This window comes from Tursiops truncatus, chromosome 20 (genome assembly GCF_011762595.2).
Source record: "Tursiops truncatus isolate mTurTru1 chromosome 20, mTurTru1.mat.Y, whole genome shotgun sequence".
Lineage (NCBI taxonomy): Eukaryota > Metazoa > Chordata > Mammalia > Artiodactyla > Delphinidae > Tursiops > Tursiops truncatus.
Genome location: NC_047053.1, coordinates 37427682 through 37452695, shown reverse-complemented (window position 1 = coordinate 37452695; position 25014 = coordinate 37427682). Strand labels below are relative to the sequence as shown.

General features: G+C 38.8%; 1 protein-coding gene across 4 annotated transcripts in view; it reads right to left on the bottom strand.

The window, feature by feature from the left end:
• Positions 1 to 5822: 5822 nt before the first annotated feature.
• The window catches only part of CDK12 (cyclin dependent kinase 12), a 41370-nt gene continuing 22178 nt past the window's right edge, over positions 5823 to 25014 (bottom strand). For 2 of the 4 annotated variants that reach the window (XM_033848272.2, XM_033848273.2), the window contains exons 7-14: positions 23418 to 23474; positions 22913 to 23014; positions 17008 to 17085; positions 15641 to 15757; positions 15031 to 15162; positions 12797 to 13008; positions 11278 to 11730; positions 5823 to 7409 (exon numbers count right to left, since the gene is read on the bottom strand). In XM_033848272.2, the coding sequence (XP_033704163.1) occupies positions 6697 to 7409; positions 11278 to 11730; positions 12797 to 13008; positions 15031 to 15162; positions 15641 to 15757; positions 17008 to 17085; positions 22913 to 23014; positions 23418 to 23474 (1864 nt within the window). In that variant the 3' untranslated portion in view covers positions 5823 to 6696. Of the gene's footprint in view, positions 7410 to 7573; positions 7769 to 11277; positions 11731 to 12796; positions 13009 to 15030; positions 15163 to 15640; positions 15758 to 17007; positions 17086 to 22912; positions 23015 to 23417; positions 23475 to 25014 lie in introns of those variants that run through there. The other 2 variants (XM_033848274.2, XM_033848275.2) reach the window with 2 other exon arrangements.

Below are 25014 nucleotides of genomic sequence, written 5' to 3'. Positions count from 1 at the left end.
ATCCTCACTTGGGTCTAAAATGAAGGGGAGAGGAATAATTAGCTTGCAGGTTGACCTAAAACATACAGAACCACTTGCAGGAGAGTTTTAGAACTCCGAAAATACAAATAATTTTTAGCTTGATGCATCCATATCATTTCCTTCTTATTCCTGAAATACTGTCTTGAACTACATAGATAGCAGTGCTAAGAAAAATGTCCTTGATATAAATTATTTGCTTAATATAATCTAGCTTCCCTTGTGAAACTGTCTGCAGAGCATCCCCCAGCTTAAGGGTTCCAGGCTCATCCTCCAACCATAAAGGTAACACTACTGTAATCAAGGGGACACTTTACTCTTTAATGGGGCTTCCTTGAAATGAATTGTGAACCTTTAAGGCACTTATCCCCTTTCAGTACCCCAACAACAATTTTTCCTTCCATCCTCATATCTGTATCTCTTCTTTATAAGCAATGATACACTGTTTCTTTCTGCAGCCCCACCCCCAGACTCCTCTGGTTCTCCCTTCTTTCCCTTATTTCCATCTCCTTCTCATATTGCTTCATTTTATATGAGGTCTTTGGTCCCCTAACAGAAATTGCAAATACTGATACAAGGCCAAACCTAGAAGTTCCTGAATTTATAAAAGGGATCAGACTCCTAGGCTTTCTCTAGGTCTCTGAATTCAGCCTCCTTTCTCCAGGGCCAAAAGCATTCAAAACTGCGTTAGCCTTGGTAGGGAGGGCTATCTGTCTACAAGCTGATCCTCACCAAGGGTGTCCCTCATCAAACACAAGAGGAAGAAAGATCCTCTCCTTGAGACAACCCATCAGGCAGGCGCCTTCAACTAAAGACAAGACGCTCTCAAAGACCCAGGCTCTGCTCTTCACTTAGCTTTGCTACATTATAGCCTTTTTAAGGTTTCTCCATGTTGACGGCGTCAGGGATGGTTTGGCTCGGATACAATGTCCTTCATTCTTTTAGAGCTATCAATATTATCTTCAGGTTACAACTATGCCAGAGCAAAGCATCCCCAAATCCATCTATTTCCAGGTCCTAGGGAACATATGTCTGAATGAATTTACTTTATGGCTATACCCTCTCATTCCAGAGAAGTATGATGTGGCTGAAGGCTGCATATTGAGAAGGCTTGGCTAACAACTACCCACCTAGGGAGTATTAAAGACTAACAGCATATCAGCCTCTTTCTCTCAGCCTTGGACTAGCAATTCTTGAGACAGAGATATGAGAGCAACCCAGTGGTCCAGTGTTTTGGCAACCTAGTGATTAAATCACCAGGACATCAAAGCAACCCTCATCTGCTTTCTCAAGGATAGCAGGGCCCTCTTTTCATCAAGCTTTACTTCCTATAGACACCATCTGCAACCGAGCTTCGAAGTGTTATCAGCAAAAGCAACAGTCTCAGGATATGAGGGAAGAGAATGAAGAAGCAAAGGTTAACCAGTTAAAGAATCTCTTGTACCCCACACAACATATATTAAAAGCTCCTTTCATAGCTTTTAGCAATAAGAAAGTTATCTTACTTTCTCCTTCACCTCTCACCCCATTAAGTTGAGGATTTGGAATAGACATTTGTCTCCTGAATTGCTTCTCACTACCCTTCAAAACTACTAAGCAGCAATAACTCTAAATACCCTGCAGGGTTAATCAATCAATATTTCTGGCAGGACTAAAGCATGTGAGTTGGGTAGTGAGTTGGGAGAAGAGAGAAAAATAGGAAATGAAAGGAAGTGGGTGGACAGGAGATGGAGAGATAGCTGCACATGGTGAGGAGTGGTAGAGTACCACCAGTAATTCATTTAGGTGTCATACCTCCCCCAACTGGCTTGGAGTATACTCTCACTTGAGAGTATTCCTAAGGCTATATAGGAACACTAGAAATGCCACACCTGGACAGTAAAATTAACCAAAGTGTCCAGGAATGCTCACCTTTCCTCTCAGGACAACCAGAAGACTCAGCAGTTCCATTTTTCCCTTGGAATGTTTGAATATTTACTCACTTGAGGAACTCCCCACTTCCATTCCACCTAGCCGTTCAGGATGACTAAGTTGTGAACAGAGAAGTAACTCAATACCAAAAAAAAAAAAAAAAAAAAAAAAGGCAAGCTATTGGGCAGTCTTTAGTAACAATGTAAATCCCAGTTCAGCACAAAGAATATTAACTGTTAACTTCCTTGAGGCATTAACCTTACCACACAGTTAAGGATGCCTGTCTAGGAAAAGATAGTGCCCAAGAAATTTAGGTACTGAACAGTATGGCTTCTACTTAGAAATAGCCTTGAGTGTGATAGAGAAAAAAGTCCAGGTTAGTTAGGTCCTCAACTTTCAGGCCCAGAATTGAAGACAGCCATTGCTATGAAGTGGAAACAATATTCTCTACTAGGTTGAAGTTCACACTCCTAGTCATGAACTTGCAGTACATTAAGATCAAAAACGAATTCCTTTTCTCTGGAGGGTAACAAGGAACACAGGACTCCAGGAAGTGGAACAATCTTGAGCCCTCCATTCTCCTTCTGGGTAAAGACATGACAGCCCACAGGCAAGGAAACATCTTACTTAAACTGTGGGGATTCAAAAACAAGCTGGCAACCCTCATCATCACGTTTTTGAATCAGATTTCTTCCCAATTTCCTTGTGCTGGTGTACCCCTTAACCTTGTATGATTGCTTACCCCACTCACAACTTCCTGATACCTGTTCTCCCCTCTTCCTGTCTCCTGATGCTTTTTTTTTTTCCTGTCCTCTGCCTACTTATGTCATAACTAGCAGGACTGTAGCACATATTACAAGGGAACGTTTAGTCCCCAGTGTCCTAAACCATGAAAGGGAAGGGAAAGCAATTTTCTCATGTGGAGACAGGAAAAGATTTTGGAAATAATAGGAATTTTACCCTTATAAATAACTTCTATTTACTTCCTGGATTGGCAATGTATCAGGAAATCTCAACAGAACTAGCAACACTAATCCATCCCCATGCTGGCCCTACTCAAGGCAACACAGGAACTGGCATGAGGGTGAGAGTTTCTGATTTAAGAGACTATTTTTTTTTGGTCTAAACAGCTTCTTACCAACTTCTCTTGATGACAGTTGAGCTCAAACCCACTTACCTCTCCTTTCAGGAGGAGTCAGGGTACATGAAGCTCAACTCTTTTGATGGCCTAGCACCATCATTACTTTTGTACAACTGTTTTTTACTTTAGAAAATCACATCTTATGATTTCCCCCAATTCTTTATTCTCTAGTTCCTAGTCTAGTGTTTTGAAGCACCTCTTCAAATCCTGAGAACTTTTTTTTTTGTGATAATTTATGAGTCTACAGAGATTCTGAGACAAAGAACCCCTAGGATAAAGTGGAGGAGAAATGCCCTTTATACATATAATTAGATCTGCTCAAAGGGTACAGATTAAGAAGTAAATGCAATGGAGCAAAAGTGGTATAGTAACAGGAAATATTTAATTTTCCAATCTCCACTTTCCATTTTTATAAACTGAAAGAAAAAATTTAATATATTACAAAATATCTATACATAGACAAGGTAAACCCGATGGGGGGCAAAAACAAGAGAGAGAAAGGAATACAGTGTCAGGAACCTAAATCAGGGAGAGAGGTGGCAACTGACACTTTTCTGATGCAGCATTCTCTCTCAAAACCTGCTGGTAACCATTTTAGTACTGTAACTATATATGCATATCACACACACACACACACACACACACACACACACACACACACACACACACACACACACACACACACACACACACACACACACACACACACACACACACACACACACACACACACACACACACACACACACACACACACACACACACCTGGGTGATGTCTATGGAATAAGCTAACAGAAATCCGACTTACAAATTTGTGCCAACTGCCCTGATTTTAAACATATAGATCTGATGTTTTCAAATCCTTATTGTTCCCATGGACAGTTGAAGGAAAAAACTAAAGAAACTGGGTCAGGCAAATTTGTTTTCAAAACACAAAAATGATCATGGTCAAACCAGTTTTGCCTCTCATTCGTGAACAGAATCAGACTTCTCATCTGTTCAAAATAATGTATTTAATGGACAATATCTCCCATGGTTCAGTAACTAAAACCAAAACCACTTTTGAATATAATTGGGTTTGTAATTTTCTAATAGCCAAGCAGAAATTCTGCCAAACCTGTACTTCCATCACGTTTATAGATAACATAGCTGAAAAATTAGCAAATACCTCTTCTTCCTCCAGACAGATTACAGGTTGTTTCTTTGTCCCTCCGCCTTTAGAAATAGTCCAAAATATTTTTTTTCTTTTTAAAGGTTAGACTCCCAAAATGGGGGTGGGGGTTGAGATGGGATCATACATACACAAACACACACACACACATACTCACCCCCATCCCTAGTAGTAGGGATGGGGGAATGGAGACTTAAGTATATTATTTAGAGTATTTGGCATAATTAAAAATAAGGGGTGGAGAGGGAAAAACACTATTGATGACTGCTGATAACCAAAATACAATTAAAATATATAGAGAATTTTATTCATATTTGATGGGAAACCGATTTTTCTCACTGGATACTTTTGAAAGTATCCAAGGCTTAAGTTCTTTAATCAAAAATGGGAGAGCAGGGCTCAATGACTCTAATTCAAATATTCTAAAATATAAAGGCCCATGTCTGAGGACTAAGAAGTCAACAGACAAAAGGTTCAGATGAACTTTAATGCAATTTACCAATAGCATGTCAGTGAGCCTAGCAAATCTAATCGGACACACTGGTATAAAAAGCCATCAATGCCAAAATGGCTAGAAGGTTCTCTTTTTAATCAGTGTTTGGCCCTGAGGGCAAGGCCAGACCAAAACCCAGAGAATAATAAAGAAATGCACACACCGAATATCTGCCTATTTCAGTAACAGGGGAAAATAGTCTTCATGTAAGTATCAGAAGAGGGTTCTTCTTTCATTTCTTTAAAGTTTTTTTGTTGTTGTTGTTTTTGTTTTATTTTTTAATTAACGCACCTCTCTCTTACAAGTAGTGTTTATTTTTTAATATAAGAACTTGGCATTGAAACATGAAACTTTGAGTTGAGGTCTGTAAACTATTCTCCAAGATGCTGAAACGTATTTGCCTTTTCTTTGTAAAACGGGACTAACCTACGTTTCACAAAGGTCTAGGTCTGTGCAGATAATTTATTTAAATGTTTATGTTTTTAAAACACATTATATGCTGGTACTCACACAAAACTGGAAGCCAGAATGAGAAACCTCCCAGGTTATCCCACCCTGAAAGCCTTTCCCTCTTCCATTTTGTTTATAATAAGGCAAAATTCTTGCCATGAAGTCATAATTTAACCCCTTTTACCAAAACCAAAATCAAACCTCTCTGGAGGAAAATCCCTAAAAGAATTGGCAGGATATACATGCTGAGATGTGTATATGTCAATACTGTTCTTTCTTATGGTCTGCTCTTTTAAAATTATTTTTTAAAAAAAGGTCTCAGGTAGTGATACATCTTCAGAAAAATATCCACCCTAAACTAAGTTACATTTCCATGTATTTTCAGGATGTATTTTTTTCTCTTTGACAATATTACAATGCTCTGTTTCAAAGGTTTTTCTTGACATAAAAATATATGCGTAAACAATATGTATGCTAACTGATCTTAGTAGCCCTCCATGTATGGAGGCATCATCTCCTATCCTAGCTCAGCAGCAATGTCCTAGGCTGGTTGCATCTACAAATCAACTTCACCATCAGAACGTGGTTTTAAAAAAACCAAAAAACATTTTAGAATTGAAGATTTACAGAGAACAATATAGGAGTTTGAATTTCCTTTCCTTTATTTCAAAAAAAGTAAAGAATTATCCCAGGTTTTTGGGCATCTCAACAATTATTTTTTTCCAAACAAATGCCTCAAAAAAGAGAGGACAGAGAGAGAGAGCGAAAGAAAAACTATAAAGATGGGGTAAAAAAGGTAAGAGATGGGGTAAAGTCTACCTACTTGCCCAAGAATGCCACTTTCTACAACCTGCTTCATGTGCAGGGAGAGATAGGGCATGTCTTTTCTCAAAGTGGAGCAAACTTTAAGGACAAGCAATTTATTTGGAAAAAAGGTATGTTCAAGATGCTCAATGGGGTAAAAAAAGAGTTCACTTGAAAGCAAAAATGTGAGATGGTGGAGAGGAAGGAAACATTTATTTAAATCAGCCAGTCACTCTGTTTCCCTTATAGCAAAAGCCTAAGAGCAGCTCAAATTTTGTGAACACTATTCTCTTAAAAAAACAAAAACAAAAAACCCACAAAACTTTAAAAACCTAAAGAGAGCCTCTCCTGAACCATCTCAGAATTGAAACTGTTTCCTTTTTCTTCTGCTCAAGAAGTACAGGCAATGAACTAATTAAACATTTACTTTTCAATTTAATGACCCTCTCCGTATTCTCTACTTATATTTACTAGGTAGAGCTGAAGTAAATGTTCTGGCTATAGCCCATCCAGGGGGAACTGGTGCCAACATCACTATTTTATAAGTCGCTTGCTAGTGGCAAGTGAGCAAGAAATACAACAGACAGCTTTGCAGTAGCCAAATGCAGATGATTACCTCACTCTGGCAAATGATTTCATTAAAGGTTCAGAGGACTGGGTGGAAGGATGGATAGGGAAGGAATCGTTCAGGACTCTGAAGTCTCTGGGTTAGTAAGGAACTCCTCTCCCTCTTCCCCCTCTTGGAGGGACTCTTGTAGGCCCCCGATAGAGTTTTCCATAAGCAGAAGACTGAGCTGGGGCCCCCCAGTTAAGGCCTGCTCCTGAGCTGCTGGCCCCAGTGGTTCCTGGCCCCAGCTCCCCATAGTTTTGCAATTTGGTCTCTGCATGTACCACAGAGTTGCTGCTTCCCTCAGCCTTCAGGAATGGTTGCCCGACCACTGAGTGTAATGCTAAGGGGACCCTGGCAAAACGGAGGTCCTGGTCCCCTGGGAACTGCACTGACCCTGTGCCCTGGTAACTGCTAGACTCCCCAAGGTGGCTCACAGAGCCCGAGAAGGTCCTGTTCTTCACCAGGGTCTGGGCCAAGGATTCTGTCAAGGCTGGACCAGAGTGGCGTTCATCAGTGTCAGTGGCACTGAACCCTGTTTCAGGCCCATCATTGTTTCCGTAAGTCCTGTTGGGATGGGGTCGGGTGGAGTAATCCATTGGTCTCAAGGCCTGGTGCTCATGTGGCAGGTGGCCAGGAGGCTCTGCTTCAGGCTGGGATAAAAGTTGCAGCAAGGCGGCTGTCACGGCTGGGTTCAACTCCTGGGGGGCGCTGGAAAGATCGCCTTCAACCAGAGGGGGTGGAGGTGGCGGCGGTGGAGGTCCGGGGGGCTCAGGGGGCCTCTTCTCTGGTGGAAGAATGTGAGGAGGACATGCTGTGGAAGGGTTACTTCTTTTAAACACCATCTTAAAAATCACATGTGACTATAAACACAAACACACAGACACACACAGACACACACACACACACACACACTGCCCGACATAAACAAATATTAATACAAGTAACCAAATATATATAAAGAATAAAACCTTGGGATCAGGAAATCGCAATTTATAAATAAAATCAAGTGATTAAAAGTAAAACAGTTGCATTCTGGATCTAACAGCTGGTGTAAAAAGATCATATATTTCAAATGATTGTCCTGATTTTTGTCTGAGATTTCCTCCATTTCCTTCCTTAAGGAATTGTCCTAATATGTAGGCTGTTGGTAGCCTCCCCGCCCCTTTTTTGCTGTTGGATCAAAACATTAATGAAAATTAGAAAGAAGGAAGATGAGAGGGAACAATACAAATGCTGTGGTCACATATCTAGGACATAATCTTGCTGTACAATAGGAGACCTTATATGGACTTAGCTAACACATTTTACAGAACGTTTGATGATATAAGGTTAACACGTAAAACAGAACTAAAAGAATATACAGGAGAGCTGAAATAAAGTAAAAACCTTCCATTACCGTCATGTATAAATTATACACTTGCTTCTCCCAACTTGAGTCCCTTTTCCCCATAATCACATTCTGAAGAATAGGATATTAACCACCATACTGTCATTCAGTTTCCTTTGTTACAGTAATTATAAAAAATCACTATAGCAATGTCATGCAGAATGGGATGTTGATAAACATCTGTTTATCTTGGAGACAGTGACAAGAAACGAGTATTTAGAAATGTATTGAACTAATACTACACTCTGTCTTTCCAAAGATCTTACTAGAACCACTCCCTAAAGTTTTTGTCACCCACTGCTGGATTACTTTGCCTAACCATGGCAATCATTGTCCTTAATGAACTCCTGCCAAGGCAAGAGACTAGACATGTACAATGGCGTGAGTTTGAGGACACACAAAACCAAGTACAATCAGAACTGTGACTTTAGAGAGTTGGGAGTCATCCTGCTGAAGAAAAGACTTAAAGTTTTGGGATATCTTCCAAATGATTGATTTTTCTGTTCCCTATGGAAGTATATTTTTAAATGTCCATATAATCAATTCTTTATTATTATCTGAGATAGTGATATAAAGTCATTACTCAGGCAAGCCAAAAGTAGTTTTTATAGTTATCATTAGGTATTTTGGTTGTATATTTACCACAATTATATTTTGCAAAAACAATCAGGAAAGTAAGCATGCCCTTAGCGTGCAGATGAAAGTACTCTGAAAACACTACAAAACTGTTGAGCAGTAGGAGGATAAGGTCGGTGTGTAACATACAAGTAGGGTGACCAAGAGTCCCAATTTGCCTGGGACTGAGGGGGTTCCCAGGTTGCTTTCAGTTTTAAAACCAGGACAGTACAGGGACAAGGTGGTCATCCTATATACAATACGCACCCAAGCTACTTGTTAACAGACTGGCTGGTTGACTAGGTGGTAGAGAAAACTGAATTAAAGGACAAAAGAATTAGCTATAGAAAACTCACAACTTGAAAAGTAGACATCCAGAAAAAGGAGAGCTAACTGGACTACAAACATCTATAGATTTCAGAGCTTTTTGCCGTGAACACTACATATCTCACTACATAAGAACATCAATCACAGTACCAGTTATTTTTTAAAGTATTTTTGGTTTGTACATGAAATGGAACACCAGTTTTTTTGGGGTTTTTTTGTTTGTTTTTTTAATACTAAGGGCAAACAACTTTAAAAATGCCTAACTGCAAAAATGGACAAAGCTACACTTATTTTCTTCCATCTATACTACTTTTCATATTTGCCTTTTATGTAAATAGCCTAGTTGTGTTTCAACAGAACTAATTCTTGAGCTCACATTCTTTCACATGTATGAGAGGATGAAGACTATTTCAAAATAGCAAAGGCAGATGGATTGTAAAGAACTATTAAAGGTTAATAAAACATCTTAAGAGAATTAAAAGTAAAGATCACATTAAAAAAACATACTGTTATAAGATTCAAAGTATTAACAATAATGCCAATCTTTAACAGCCTGTACCGATGGCGGGAGGGATTAATGAAATACACAAATAACTTAAAACTTCATTTTACTCATTAGATTTCAACCAAAACCCTTTCCCAACGAGTACAGAATAGCTAAACAGTAGCCAAAGTGATAGATTTTTACCTTCTCTGGCTAACTCAGTCTGCCCTCTGGTGGAAGTGCTAATGAACACTAAAATGGCCAAATGAGAGGTAGCAGGGGAGAAACAAGAACATAGAGACATTGGAGAGACACCAACGGGATAATCCAAAAGTGACTGTAATCATTAGGAATGGCATTTCTACTCTCCTCTGAAAAGTAAATCCAACAATTTCTGGCCATGAGCCAGGCCTTAATTTTAGTTCAATTTCACCATTTGGCTGATAGCTTGTTGACTCAATTACTGGGTGAATTTCTTTCAATCACTATGCCATTGAACTTGAACAACTTCTTTCAGATATTTTGATTATAGCTGAATTTTTTTTTTTTTGGTTGGGGGGTGGGTGGTGGTGCAAGGAAGGAAGGTATGAGAGATAAGACAAAAAGGCCTACTTTAATTCTAGATTTGCTTTCTCTGTTATTCCACGTCCTGGAGTCTCTTAAAAACAACTGGAATTGTTATGGCATAATAGCAAAGTGAATTAAGAAACACATTAAAAAGAAACACATTAACAAAGTATAGGAATTCTAGTTCTGCCTCTGCCAATAATATGATTTCAGCAGTGGGACCATAGGCAGGCTTATTTAAACTCCCTGGATTGCAGTTTCCCTATCTATAAAGTAAGCGGGTAATTTTATTTATGTTACCTTCTGTTTTTTTTTTAACTTTACATATGATAAATAGTTTATATATTTGACCTTGTGCTAGTGGAAATAAGGCATATATTCTCCATACCAACCCATATGAAATGTGAATGCAACAGCCTAAAAGTTGAAGGTTAGTGTACCCCATCAGACCTTGTACATCTTCTCATTCCCCAATTCATGGGGTCTTCATGGACAGCAAAAATTTCCAAGGAGTTGGAATCACTTTCAGATAAGTAAAGATTTTGCAAGTAAAGACTGTGAATCAGAATTCATTAGAAAATTTAAACTTCTTTTCCCTCGAATAAATTGTATGCTGTGGTCATCTGAGATCAAGGTATACATATTTCCTTTTTTCAGATTTTTTTTTTTAATATAATGCTCAATTCCTAATCTGGGGTCCATTTAATTATCTCTTTCAGGAACACAGATTTAAAGGAATCATTTTTATATGCTATTTTTTGGAAAGGAAATGTACTTTGTTAATTATCTACTTAGAAATCTCAAATTATTCTTCAGGAGATTAACAATGATATCTTATTAGGGCTTTCTTGACTGTATGTTTCTGGCGAGACTCTGGTATCTAGCATCCACTATACTAGAGTACAATTGACTATTTGTACAATCTGATAATGGTTTGTTTGGAAGGCAGATTTTCAAGTGCCAATACTAGCTGGCCACCACACACACAGTGGTTCAAGATGCATCACTAGCTACAGTTGTGGTTTCCTTGTGTGAGAACACAGGGACTTTACTTACCTACTTCCTAGGAAATGGAAAGATGGAAAAACAATCAGTACATGAAAGGTGCTTTAAGAAGCTTTGAGACTTAAATAAAAGAAGCTGGGCAAGAAATACAGCACTTGGTGCTATGTTCTCCTGTAGACTAGGTGACAGAAAGACTGAAACCGAGGCCACTGATGTGAAAAAGAAAATGTTAAGAGATTTTTAAGAGGATCAACAGCACCTGAGCTCAATGAGATTCATGACCGGTCTGTTTACCTGCTGCCTCCTCCTGTGGCATTGTGGGAGTTCTTCGGGGCCCCTGTGGCCCACTGTTCTTGTCACTGTTGTTTTCCTCCAGGTTGCCTGCTGGCTCCTGGGTTTTCATTAGTTGACTCAAGAGAACTGCCAACATATTCTGCATGTCAGCTGGTGTGCTTGAAGCTTCAGGGGTTGTCTGTTCTGCGGAAGGTTGGACCACTGGGGCAGGGGGTGCCTCCTTCAAAGATTCCTCTGGGGCCGTGGGCTCTGAGTCCTGCTGGTGGGAAGTGGCTTCTGTTAGGGCACTGATGGATTGGTTCAGGGCCTCCAGCTGCTGCTGTATCTCTGGATTGGAGTGGATGTTAAGCAGCTGCGCCATTTGTGGAATACTCAGGTCGGTTTGGCTCTGGAGCAGGTTCAATAACACTGCCAATTCACTTTGATTCAACTGCTGTGTGATGTCACCGAGGCCTGTGGAGAGACAGTGGAGCCAATATAAGAGGATGAGGCAAGGCAAGGACCTCTGCCTTCTTCAATTGGCAATAGCAACTTACGATACCCAATGAATGAAGTTTCACTTTGAATGTCTCATTTTTCATGCCTCCAACTGTCATGACACATTTGTTATTCTTTATATTTTCACTTAAAAATACAGGGACTAATTAAAACATCTCTGTATTGTGAGTAAAAGTGACTTCATTTTATCTATATTCTTCAAGGTCAGTGATTTTCAACCCTTACTGTACATCAGAATAGGAGAGGTTTTTTGTTTGTTTTTTTAATATCTTTATTAGAGTATAATTGCTTTACAATGAGAATAGGAGAGATTTTAAAATTCAGAAGCCTCAGGTCCCATCCCTAGAGATCTGGCAATTGTTTGGAGGTGTTTACATTTAAAGCTTTTTAGATGATTCTAATGTGCAGCCAGAATTGAAAACCACTGTTTTAAGTGGACAAGGAAGGAAAAATGAGCCAAGGAAGGAATAGCTGTAGTTCAGAAAAAATGGTTGCACCACAGGAGAGCTACTTTGTTGTTTATAATAATTCATTATTACACAGCTTTTGATATATTTAGATCAAATAACAGGCTACAGAACTAACTACATTTAGCAATTGTGACTTAACATGATTAAATTCTAAGAAGGTCTTATCAAATCTAACATAAAACAGGGCTCCAGTTATGTTAGAGAGCCATGGGTAATCTAATCTTATATTAAAACACACATACACACACAGGGCTTCCCTGGTGGCGCAGTGGTTGAGAGTCCGCCTGCCGATGCAGGGGACACGGGTTCGTGCCCTGGTCCGGGAAGATCCCACATGCCGTGGAGCGGCTGGGCCCGTGAGCCATGGCCGCTGAGCCTGCGCATCCGGAGCCTATGCTCCGCAACGGGAGAGGCCAAAACAGTGAGAGGCCCGCGTACCACAAAAAAACAAAACAAAACACACACACACACACCCTTGCACTTGACCTTCAAAATCTGCCAAGTGCTTAGTAAAAGCACAAAGGCTCTATCCCAGCACTGCCAGCACTGACCTATTGCATCCCCAGCCCCAGGCTCCACCCTGCCAGGAGCAGGCTGAGGTGGTGCTGGGCTGCTGTTCTTCACAGGCTCAGCACTTGTCCCTGAGATAGTTTCTTTTCGAGAGGCTTTGGGTGGAGGTGGCTCCTCTACCAAAACACCACTTTGTCGCTGCCGTCGCCGTTTCTTACTCCATAATTCATGGCAATCCTGCCAGTGGGGGAGGCTGGAAAAAGACAAAAGAAATGTGTGTGGGAATGCAGTAGTGAGTGAATGGAGGAACAAGAGATTAAAATGGGAAGGCAGCGGCTTCCCTGGTGGTGCAGTGGTTAAGAATCCGCCTGCCTGGGCTTCCCTGGTGGCGCAGTGGTTGGGAGTCTGCCTGCCAATGCAGGCGACATGGGTTCGTGCCCCAGTCCGGGAAGATCCCACATGCCGCGGAGTGGCTGGGCCCGTGAGCCATGGCCGCTGAGCCTGCGCGTCTGGAGCCTGTGCTCCACAACGGGAGAGGCCACAACAGTGAGAGGCCCACATACCGGGGGGAAAAAAAAAAAAAAAAAGAATCTGCCTGCCAATGCAGGGGACACGCTGGGTTCGATCCCTGGTCCGGGAAGATCCCACATGCCATGAAGCAACTAAGCCCATGTGACACAACTACTGAGCCCGCGTGTAGAACCTACAAGCCACAACTACTGAAGTCCATGCGCCTAGAGCCTGTGCTCTGCAACAAGAGGAGCCACAACAATGAGCAGCCCACACACCGCAACAAAGAGTAGCCCCTGCTCCCCGCAACTAAAGAAAGCCTGCGCACAGCAATGAAGACCCAACGCAGCCAAAAATAAATAAATTTTAAAAAATAAATAAAATAAAATGGGAAGGCAAAGAGCAAGGGGAAATAGAAAGGATAAGGAAAATATAAAACTAACCAGAAAAGTTAGTAAACAGATAGTAGCAGTGTAAATAGAATCATGGCATATTGTAGTCTGAGAAACTAAAAATCCAAAAGCCCAAAGAATTTCTTTCTACAGTGAGAAATGAAGATGTTGCTAATACCACAGACACACTTGCTATATAAATGCCCATATTCCAGTCAAACAGTTAAGTTTTATAACTGTTCTTGCTTGGCATAACAAAAATAAAGGAGACCTTTACTGGTCAAGTTTCAGTTGGGAATAAATAGAACAGAGGTGACTGCCTTGTTAATATCTACAAAAAGTCCAGGCAAGGTAATTTAAATCTTGGAACCACGTGAGAATATCATGATTAAATCACCTCTGTGTAAAATCGATTTATGTATTACTTGGTCTGTAAGGACCAAAAAACTGGTTCTTTCTTCTTTCTGCCCACTGAATTTCATGACTGGATATTTTCATTTGTGAGGTTTATTAGTATATTTTAACGTATTTCCAGACTTTCCTATACTCAATAAATTCCAGTAAGTCAAACCTTACCACAATAAAGATTATCATAGCCAAAATTTCTCTATAACAAGTTTCCAATTTTTACTAAAAAGCTTACATATTTCAATCACATTCAGTGTATCAAAATTCAAACACAATAAATGAATTCGAACATTTCTTTGGATTATCAGATTTGTAGATATTACCTGTTCGTGTACTAACATCTCATACATTTAAGATACACAGTATTTCTATAAGAAAGAAATGCCCAAAAACTCTGACATGAAAGCTATAATGCTGTCAGTGAGAGTCAAAGATTTTTATCTATCAGAATGTGAGATGTGAGTGTAGAACCTCTGAAGATCTCATACAATACAGGAAATTAATAAGATTCTGATGGAAGAAAGACACATTCATAGACCATATTTTCTATATCAAAATTCAGGACATATGGCTTGATAGTGAGACAAACTATTTAAAATTAGGACTGTCCTTGCACGTGTGGGATAACATGGTCACCACAGATATAGGGAATTAAAAAAGATGAAATGGTTAAAAGCAAAAATTAGAAGGAATACTTTCAAAGAGGTTATATAGAGCAATATGCTGGGGATCCAGGGACAAAAGAAGATAGCATGAGTCCAGTTAGAACAAATATCATATCTAAATCTATTCCTTGTTTAAGAAAAAAACATAAAGCAATAAACTTATCAACCATAATACTCAAGGACAACTCTCTATTTGGTTGGCCACTGCAGTTCCTTTTTTAAAAAACCTATTATTTTGAGTTTCTCATCTCCTGAAGCCTCGGGAAGGTTTAGGGTCACTACATGGCCACCAGCACTTACTCTGGAGGATCCATTTTGCTGAGCTCGACATCTTTAAGGAAGTCACTCTGCAGGGTCTGTTCAGCTGTACAACGTTTGCTAGGATCTAACGTCAGCATGTGGTCCAGTAAATCAAGTGCTGCTGAAGGAATGCTGTGAAAAGGAAGAGAGAAAGAATGAGTTCACAATGACCCCACAGTTCTTAAACCGGTGACCTTATGTCAAAGGTCTCTGAATTTCCAGCTCCATGTAAAACTATGGGAAGGGAGTTGGAACCTGGCTAAACAAGCAAGCAGATTTACTTCCACAAAGGATTCAAGAAATGCAATAGTAATACAGGTAGAAAACATGAAGCCAGCAGTTTTATTCTTTTTGTTTTAGGAAGATCAAAAGGACTATGAGAAAACTTGTATATCATTCAAAATAAAATGGTTTTCTATCAGCTAAAGCCTTCATATGAGAAAATTACAAAAGGGCTATGATAAAACTCATACTGCTCAAAAATAAAATGTTTTCCTATGGTGTGTTTTCATAATAAATTGGGACAGCACTAACTCCCTAGGACAGGAAAAAGTCAAGTCCAAACAACAGCCAAACACAGAAACTAGATGTACACATCTGTCAAACTCACAAAGAGAATTCTTCTCGTAGGCGCCTTCTATATTGCTTCTTCGGTTTCATTGTATTGAAGTAGGGCAGCTTGATAACATCAGGCCACACAGCTGGACAAGGGCTACCACAGAGTCGACTGAAAACAAAGCAAAAAGCAAGAACAAGGAAGTCAGTGAGTCAGCATCATAAATTCTGGAGATTCTAGAAGCAGAAATTATTACCTCCTCAGGTCTGGGGGATCTTGGCTTATTAAGTTAAAAGGCATGCAGAGAGATAAAACCTGACCGCACTGCTTTAAGGACAGAAGGAACAGGACAGAAAGACTGGTTACATGATAGTGAAGAGATAATACTGGCACAATAGTCCAAAATGATCCACAGATTTGGTTTTGTAAAACATGTTCTTAATCCTCCACATAGGTTTCAACTACCAATTTTGTTCTGTTCAGTTAATAATAATTTCAAAGCGCTGAGCTGGTCCTATAATGTCCCTAAAAGGGAAAACTAGCAGAAGAGAGCCTAAGTCTGGAATTTTGATGGAAAACTGAATTTACTGCATAACACATGAGTTACACACCACCTTTAAAAAAAAGTCTACATTAGGGCTTCCCTGGTGGCGCAGTGGTTGAGAGTCCGCCTGTCGATGCAGGGGACACGGGTTCGTGCCTGGGTCCAGGAAGATCCCACATGGCACGGAGTGGCTAGGCCAATGAGCCATGGCCGCTGCACCTGCGCGTCCGGAGCCTGTGCTCCGCAATGGGAGAGGCCACAACAGTGAGAGGCCAGTGTACCACAAAAAAAAAAAAAAAAGGTCTATATTAGCCTGTCGTATTCTTCCCCTTAATCTTATTGAAAAGAAATAAAACAAAACAGAAAACAAAACTCAAGTTCCATCCCAACCCCAGACCTTCCCCAAATCCTCTATTACAGACTCCCTTTTATAATTATCTGTTTATCTGATGCATCACTTACTAAACTCTGAGTTCTCTGAGCAGGGACCTATCTTATTTATCTCTGAATCCTAAAGTTTAACAGAGATAGGAATTTATCTCAGGCTCTAGGAACAGGCTCAACGAATGTTTGCTGGATAAAGTTGATCTTAATCTAACCTAAATAAGAATGCAACAGCCATCCTGAAAACAGCATGCTTTTATATGAAGAACTAATAAAAAAAAATGCCAAGAAAGACCTAAGAAGTAAGTGGAATACAACTTCTTTCCATATACAACCCATGACAAAATATATGGTAAACCTGACTGAGTGAAGAGAAACTTACGTAGACATAAGGAGCATAAACTCACTTAGTAGAATGACTGAAAAGTGTTAGAAATTAGAGGATGAGATTACCTATCACCCCTGGGCACTCAGAGCACATGCACAGCTGTACCTGATCAGTTCTAGCTGAGCCAGTTCCAGATTGGCTTGAAAAATTGGCTTCTTTGTGAACAGTTCCCCAAGGATGCATCTAGAAAGAATAAAAATGAGAGGTCAGAAGAGAAATCCCTGGAGCCTATTTAAAGTGTGTCTCAATAAACTTTTATAGTATATCAGACTGTATCTGATATACTAAATAAGCCCAAAACTCAGGGTCTGAGTTTCATAAAAGAAAATATTTCTTGCAGTGAAAATAGTACAAAAGATTTAGATTTGCTGGTAGATCAAACTTTTGCCACCTATAAAGGACAGTCTATAAGCAGAAAAAAGGAGTCAAGAAGCCTTTTCTATCAATTCCACTGTAAATTTAGGAAATAACTAAACACTGAAAAACACACACTTCAATTTTACAAAGATGCTCAGCAGTTTCAGCAAAAAGAATATTAGCCTTTTTCATTCATCTGCTCTACAGAATGTGCACTATGTACATGTACAGCCCTCTTGGCACTGTATTTGTAAAGAAAAGTTTATTGTCATCAGTCAGGATCAGTTTCAATAGGACTTTCAAACACATTATGCTTAAACACTCTTATCATTTTGAAAAGGCCTTTCAAAACTATATTGACATATTTACACAGTCTCCAAGTATCTCTCCACAAATTACTTAATTACAAAAGGAAAACTGATAACTATTTAGTGTGGAAAAAAGACAACACCTTAACCAAGTAACCAAAATTAACATCATCAGTAAGAGGCAAACAGGGTTCATGTAAATACAAATGTAATACCCTAAAAAAAAAACACTTATGAAATAAAAAAGAATGAAATTCTGCCATTTGCAACAACATGGATGGACCTAGAGGGTATTATGCTTAGTGCAATAAGTCAGATAGAGAAAGACAAATACTGTATATTATCATTAATATGTAGAATCTAAAAAATAAAACAAATGAATGAATATAACAAAACAGAAATAGACTCACAGATAGAGGGAAAAAACTAGTGGTTATGGGGAGAGGGACTTGGAGAAGGTCAAGATAGGGGTAGGGGATTAAGAGCTACAAACTACTATGTATAAAACAAATAAGCTACAAGGATACATTGTACAGTACAGGGAATATAGTCAATATTTTATAGTTACTTTAAATGAAACATAATGTACAAAAATTCTGAATCCCTATGTTGTACACCTGAAACTAATATTATAAATCAACTAAACTTAAAAAAGAACACTTATGGAATATTCCAGCCAAAATCAAAACCAAAAAAAGGCTAAGGAACTGTTCCAGATTAAAGAATGAAAACTAAATGTAGTATATGATAAAGGACTGGATCCTCTATCAGGTGAAGTATTGTTTCCAGGACATTATGAGGGTACCGACAAAATCAGAGTATGGAATGTAGGTTAAAGTACTCTATTAAATATATTGTATCAATGTTAAATTCCCTGTATTTGATAATTATACTGTGATTGTAAGAGAATATTTTTGTTTTTAGGAAACGTACACTAAATATTAAGAGGGAAAGGAGCATGATACATAGAACTACTTTCAAATAGTTCTGGAAAAACATATATGGTATACATATATAAATGCACATTTTATTCTATGTATATACTGTACGTTGTATTATATGTAAGTACATATATATAATACATATACATACCACATAATATATACATATGTGAATATAAAAGGAAATGTGGCAAGATGTTAAAAATTAGTGAATCTGGGCTTCCCTGGTGGCGCAGTGGTTAAGAGTCCGCCTGCTGATGCAGGGGACACGGGTTCGGGCCCCGGTCCGGGAAGATCCCACATGCCGCGGAGCGGCTAGGCCCGTGAGCCATGGCCGCTGAGCCTGCGCGTCCAGAGCCTGTGCTACGCAACGGGAGAGGCCACAACAGTGAGAGGCCCGCGTACCACAAACAAACAAAAAAAAAATTAGTGAATCTAACACAAATGATCTCAAAATAATTAATGCTGAGTAAAAGATGCCATAGGGGCAGGGCTTCCCTGGTGGCGCAGTGGTTGAGAGTCCGCCTGTCGATGCAGGGGACACGGGTTTGTGCCCCAGTCTGGGAAGATCCCACATGCCACGGAGCGGCTAGGCCCGTGAGCCATGGCCGCTGAGCCTGTGCGTCCGGAGCCTGTGCTCCGCAACGGGAGAGGCCACAATAGTGAGAGGACCGTGTACTGCAAAAAAAAAAAAAGATGCCATAGGGAAAAAAGAGCATATATAGTATGATTCTGTTTACATAAAATTCTAGAAATGGAAATCAATCTAAAGTGATAGAGAGCAGAACAGTGGTTGCCTGGGAATGGGATGGTATGGACAGTAAAGAGGGACTACAAAGGAGCACATGGAAAATTTTGGAGGTGACCTTGGTGATGGTTTCACTGGTGTATATAAATAATATGTCAAAAAAATTATACACTTTGAATATATGCAGTTTATTGTAAATCTCAATTGAAAGGTTAAAAAAAATCAGTGAATCTGGATAAAGGTTATACTAAAGTTCTTTGTACTATTCTAGCATCTTTTCTGTACATTTAAAATTATTTCAAAATAAATTTAAAACATGAAAAAAATTACATGAATACTCTATACTTTTTTGTGTGCCTGAAATATTTCTTTTTTCAAAAAGTGGGGAACAAAAGAGTGAACGCACCTCTTCTAACCTGTGCTCTGAAATGAGATTAATTTACAAATATTCCCAAAACCAACGTTTTCAGTCAGCCCTCCGTATCCATAGGTTCCTATCCATAGATTCAACCAACCATGGATTGAAAATATTTAGAAAAAAAATTCCAGAAAGTTCCAAAAAGCAAAACTTAAATTTGCCACACTGGCAACTATTTACACAGCAATTACATTGTATTTACAACTATTTATGCAGCATTTACATTGTATTAGGTATTATACGTAATCAGAGATGATTGAGCGTATACTGGAGGATATGTGGGAGGGTGTGTGTAGGTTATATGCAAACACTACACCATTTAATATAACAGACTTGAGCATCCCCGCGTTTTGGATGCAGGGGGTCCCGGAACCAATCCTCCGGTGGATACAGAGGGACAACTGTATATAGTTTAACTTTGAAATTTTTCAGCTTGACAAAATTTGAGAAAGCAAACAAACCCAGCTTTTAAAGTTATTAGCACCTTTCTTTTAGTATTTGTTAACCTCAAATTCTTATTTCCAATATTCTCACAAACCTTATCCAAAGAAAGAAAAGTATAAGTAAAATTTAATTCTGTTTCTAATATTAACTGCCAAATCAAATTCCAAATACAGTGTTATCACAACATGTAAAATAAAACGCAAAAAGAACAAACCCAGATGAGTTTTCACACTCTAGGTATAATGTGTTGTACTAGTCTTTCTGGTTTCTCCCCGGATTTTCAAACTGAACTGCTCCATCAATTAATTCTGTCAAGAACATCCCACAAAAGTATCCTCTGAGAGACTACCATGGATCACCAAAGCAGTAAGTGCACATCAAAAGTCAAGCAAAATCTCAATTCAATGAGTCACTGAGCTTTAAAGAAAGTATAATTTTCTATAATTTGAATTTCCAATTGTGTTTTATTTCAGTTTCCAGTCCTTTGGTGGGGAAGACATCATTATGTAATCAACACTTTGCTACTGCACTAATGTAGCAGGTTGCACAGAAATAGTACCAACAGAGCTATGAACTTTCCCTGTGCATCTTAATGGGGCATTAACTTTAGAGCCTAGTTGTGACAATTTAAATGCTAATACTGTTAGAGCAAATAGTCCAGAACACAAACATGCCCAGCTTGAGTCAGTAAAATTTAACTAAAGCTTCATTTGAATTGGGTAGGCTACTACAGAAATTATGCTCTTTCTCCATCACCCTTTTGAATTTTGAAATAAAAGCCCTATACTGCTCCTTTTAAAGAATGACATTAACAGAGGAGAGAAAATGGAAAAAAGTGATACGCTCCACTGGGAAGTATGTGTGTCAGAATCCTAAAGTACGGAGGTCAAGGTCAGTGTGCATATATAAATCATACAGTGTAAGAAAACAATTAACTAGGGGACTTCCCTGGTGGCGCAGTGGTTAAGAATCCGCCTGCCAATGCAGGGGACACGGGTTCAAGTCCTGGTCCGGGAAGATCCCACATGCCACGGAGTCACTAAGCCCATGTGCCACAACTACTAAGCCTGTGCTCTAGAGACTGCAATCTACAACTACTGAAGCCCACGTGCCTAGAGCCCGTGCTCCACGACAAGAGAAGCCACCGCAATGAGTAGCCTGCGCACAGCAACAAAGAGTAGCCCCTGCTTGCCTCAACTACAGAAAGCCCACGTGTAGCAACGAAGACCCAACGCAGCCAAAAATAAATAAATTAAATTTATATATTAAAAAAAATGAAACAACAAACACAGCCCATTTAAATGTCTATGCCCCTAACATACAAATTGTGGCCTCTAAGTATCATTTTGTACTAAAAGGAACTAAGACTCCTTAGAGAAATGGCCAATTCCAGGTCTGTAGCAGGAAATGAACAGGATGAGCCTAGAACCAGAAAACAATGAAGGCTATCAAAGACTAATATGGTTGAGTCAAAAGGTCCCAAGAATTAACCTGCATAAACTCCCACTGACCAAAGACTGGACAGTTTGAAGAGGAATAAAGATGATAACTACAACGAATTAAAACATGTCAAATTTGTTTAAATCCATGAGTTCATAATGAAACTAAAAAACAAACCCCAAATAACTTCTCTTTGGTCATCTTTGGAGGATAATAGTAAGCCACCTCATTATTTTGAAAACTGGTAAATAAAATGAAATAATTCAACCTTTAATTAAACCTTTTCAACTTCTTTTTTTTTTTTTTTTGGGCTGTGCCACGAAGGTTGTGGAATCTTAGTTCCCCTTCCAGGGATCAAACCAAGGCCCTCAGGAGTGAAAGCATGGGGTCCTAACCACTGCACCACCAGGGAATTCCCTAATTAAACCTTTTCTGTATCATCTGTACCCAAATAGATAAACTGTCTTTATTTCAAGAAAGAATAAAATGATTAGACTATCGTATCACAAAACAACCACAAATGGATTGATGGATGTGGATCATTAATAGCTAATAACATTTCAAAAAGAGACAATTACATATTATATAAAGTGGTGTGTGTATGTGTAAATCTGCTCCCATAGGGATATTTTATTAGACATTGTTTAGAACTGCTTGTATAAGAGGATAATAAAAAGTAGACTAATTTGTAATGCATTTTTAAATTGTTTTTAAGTTCTCTACAGATAATGTATCCAGTTATTGCCTGTACTATGGGCAGAGGCTCCCACTGCTACCTACCCCCAACTCTGATGTACAAGTGACTATGTAATCTGTCAGAAGTACTCAAAACCACCTGTAAAATAGTTTCAGGGTCAGTGGGTATTGGGAATCAAACCTGAATTCACCTACAATTTACAGGAAATAAAAAAAATAGAGAACAATGCTAAAAGATCACCATGAGAATGCAACCAGCAAAGTCCAGATTATGGGAAATTCTGTAGGACAAATGACCCAGTTTCTTCTAAAAAACATTATAAGAGGGGGGAAAAAATCCTAAGAGTGATGGAGGGGGAATCTATAATTAAAAGACTTGAGATAATCAATTACAATCTATGAGCCTTATTTGAATGTATTTGGATCCAAATTCAAAGTAAGCTTAAAAAAAAAAAAGAAAATTGGGGAAATGTTAAAAAAAAAAATGTGTCTCATATTAAGAAATATTCAACAGATTTCTTTGAAATCTGGCTAAAAGTTGATCCCCATCCTTTTGAACTTAAATAAGAGCGGCAAAAAGCCAAAGTAGAGATAAAACAGGTTACAAATTCAACAGTATGTGAGTTACAAACAAAAGAAAAGGTGAAAAAAGCCTTACCCACAGCTCCAAACATCTATTGCTGGCGTATAACGCTCCTCTCCCAGCAGAAGTTCTGGAGGTCGGTACCACAGAGTAATGACTTTGTTTGTATAAGGGCGGCTGAAATGTAAATCATAACCATGACATAAATTTACAATGGTTACAATGGTTTCTGATGAAAAATACTTGTACAATTAAATGCAAATTAAAATAGCTGCCAACTGGAGACGGGATCATCAAAACAGCTCCATAGCAACCTAAGAGTTCAAAAGTAAACTGGACAGAAGGTGATGAAGAAATAACTTCCATTCCAATTTGGGTTGATTTATTTCAGTCTAAGGCAGATTCAAGAATTTAGATATAATTTACTGTCTAAAATCTAGGTGGTAACACATTTAGAAAATTAGGGAACTCAGAGAGTTAGGAACTCAGAGAGTTATTGCAATTTGCAGAATACTAGCATATCCAAGAATGAAAAAGACTCTTTTCTATTTCCCGCATGTAATTTTGTTGAATGACTCACCTCTCCTCAGAATTATAGAGCCGAGCAAGTCCAAAATCTGCTAGTTTGATTTGCCCACTGTAAAACAAAAATTAATTATTTTCATAAGTAACAACAGCAGCCTCCAAATTACACCTAAAAAGTCAAGTGCTAATTTAGGAGTTAAAGGAATTACAAAAATGAATTTTTAACCTCTGCTCTTTCAGTTCTACTCTTAATGGTCACTCTGCCAGATTAAGCCTCTTTTGAGGACTCCACTATACAAAGCCTTAGAGAGTTTTTTTTGGACTACTACTGTATTTTTGGATCTGACTCCTTAACTAAATATTTCTTTTATTTCTTGGCAAACAACAGTGGCTAGAACCTGCTAGATTAAATACCTACTGTTGGGGGAAAACGGAATGGGCTGTTTTAGATTAAGAGAGATTTAAGAGGCCTAACAACTAAATCCAATTCATAATCCTTGACTGATTCTGGTTTGAATAAACTAGCTATACAAAAGGCTTTTTTTTTTTTTGGCAATGCCACAGGGCATTCGGGATCTTAGTTCCCCAGCCAGGGATTGAACCTGGGCCCCAGCAGTAAAAGTGCCGAGTCCTAACCACTGGATCAAACGTAATGATATCTGTAATTTACTTTAAAATACGTCAGGCAGAAAAATAAAAAGGGAGCAAATATAGCAAAATGTTAATTGTATATGTATTATTAATTATATTAGTGTCTCAAGTTTTTCTTATAATTTGACATTTTTCATAACAAAAAGTAAACTGCAACAATTCTGTGGCCATAACAGATTTTTCAAACAGAGAACATACCTTTGATCTGAACAAACAATTTTTATGATGAACAAGGCCCCTTCTACCAACAAACTGCCATCACTTCCTATACCATAAAGATACACAATTATGACTTCAGAGGGGTTCTCAAACGTTAATTCGAAATAAGAATCACCTGGAAAGCTTGTTAAATGTTTTCTGGGCCCCATTCCCAGAGATGCTGATTCAGTAGGTCATGGTCCATGAATCCGCATTTCCAACAAGCCCACAGGTGATGCCAATGGTGCTAATCCGAGAACCACACTTTGAGAACCACTCCCTTAAAGGGATCACATCCACATTTCACTCTGCTAAATATTCTGTCTTTGACAGTGATGTCAAGCAATATTTTAATAAAATGCAACACAAAATGTTGGGAAACTATTTAAAAACCATCATTAACTATTTTGGATTAATCATATTTATCTAAATTCTTGTGTAGTCTATTTATTCACATTTACAGTTTGCCTTACATCTTGCAGAATGAAAAGCCAATTCACCTTTTTTAAGGGACTGGGGAGATCTCAGGTGCCTGATAGCTCAGATCAAGCAGAAAAGTGAGATAGAAGAGAAAAAAAAAGGGCTCTTCTAGGAGGTGCTCTTCAAAGTCTGAGCAATGGGACAAAATATTAAAACAAAAAAGCTACTAGCAACGAAATTTTACATTAAATCAACTCTTACCATTCCTCGTAAAGATTACGGGCACCTTACCCACCTGTCCCAGACATCATCACATTTTAAGTTCGATTTATAAGCAAATTCTGAGAGAAGCAAAAAGGAAAGAAATAGCTGACTTGAGCCCT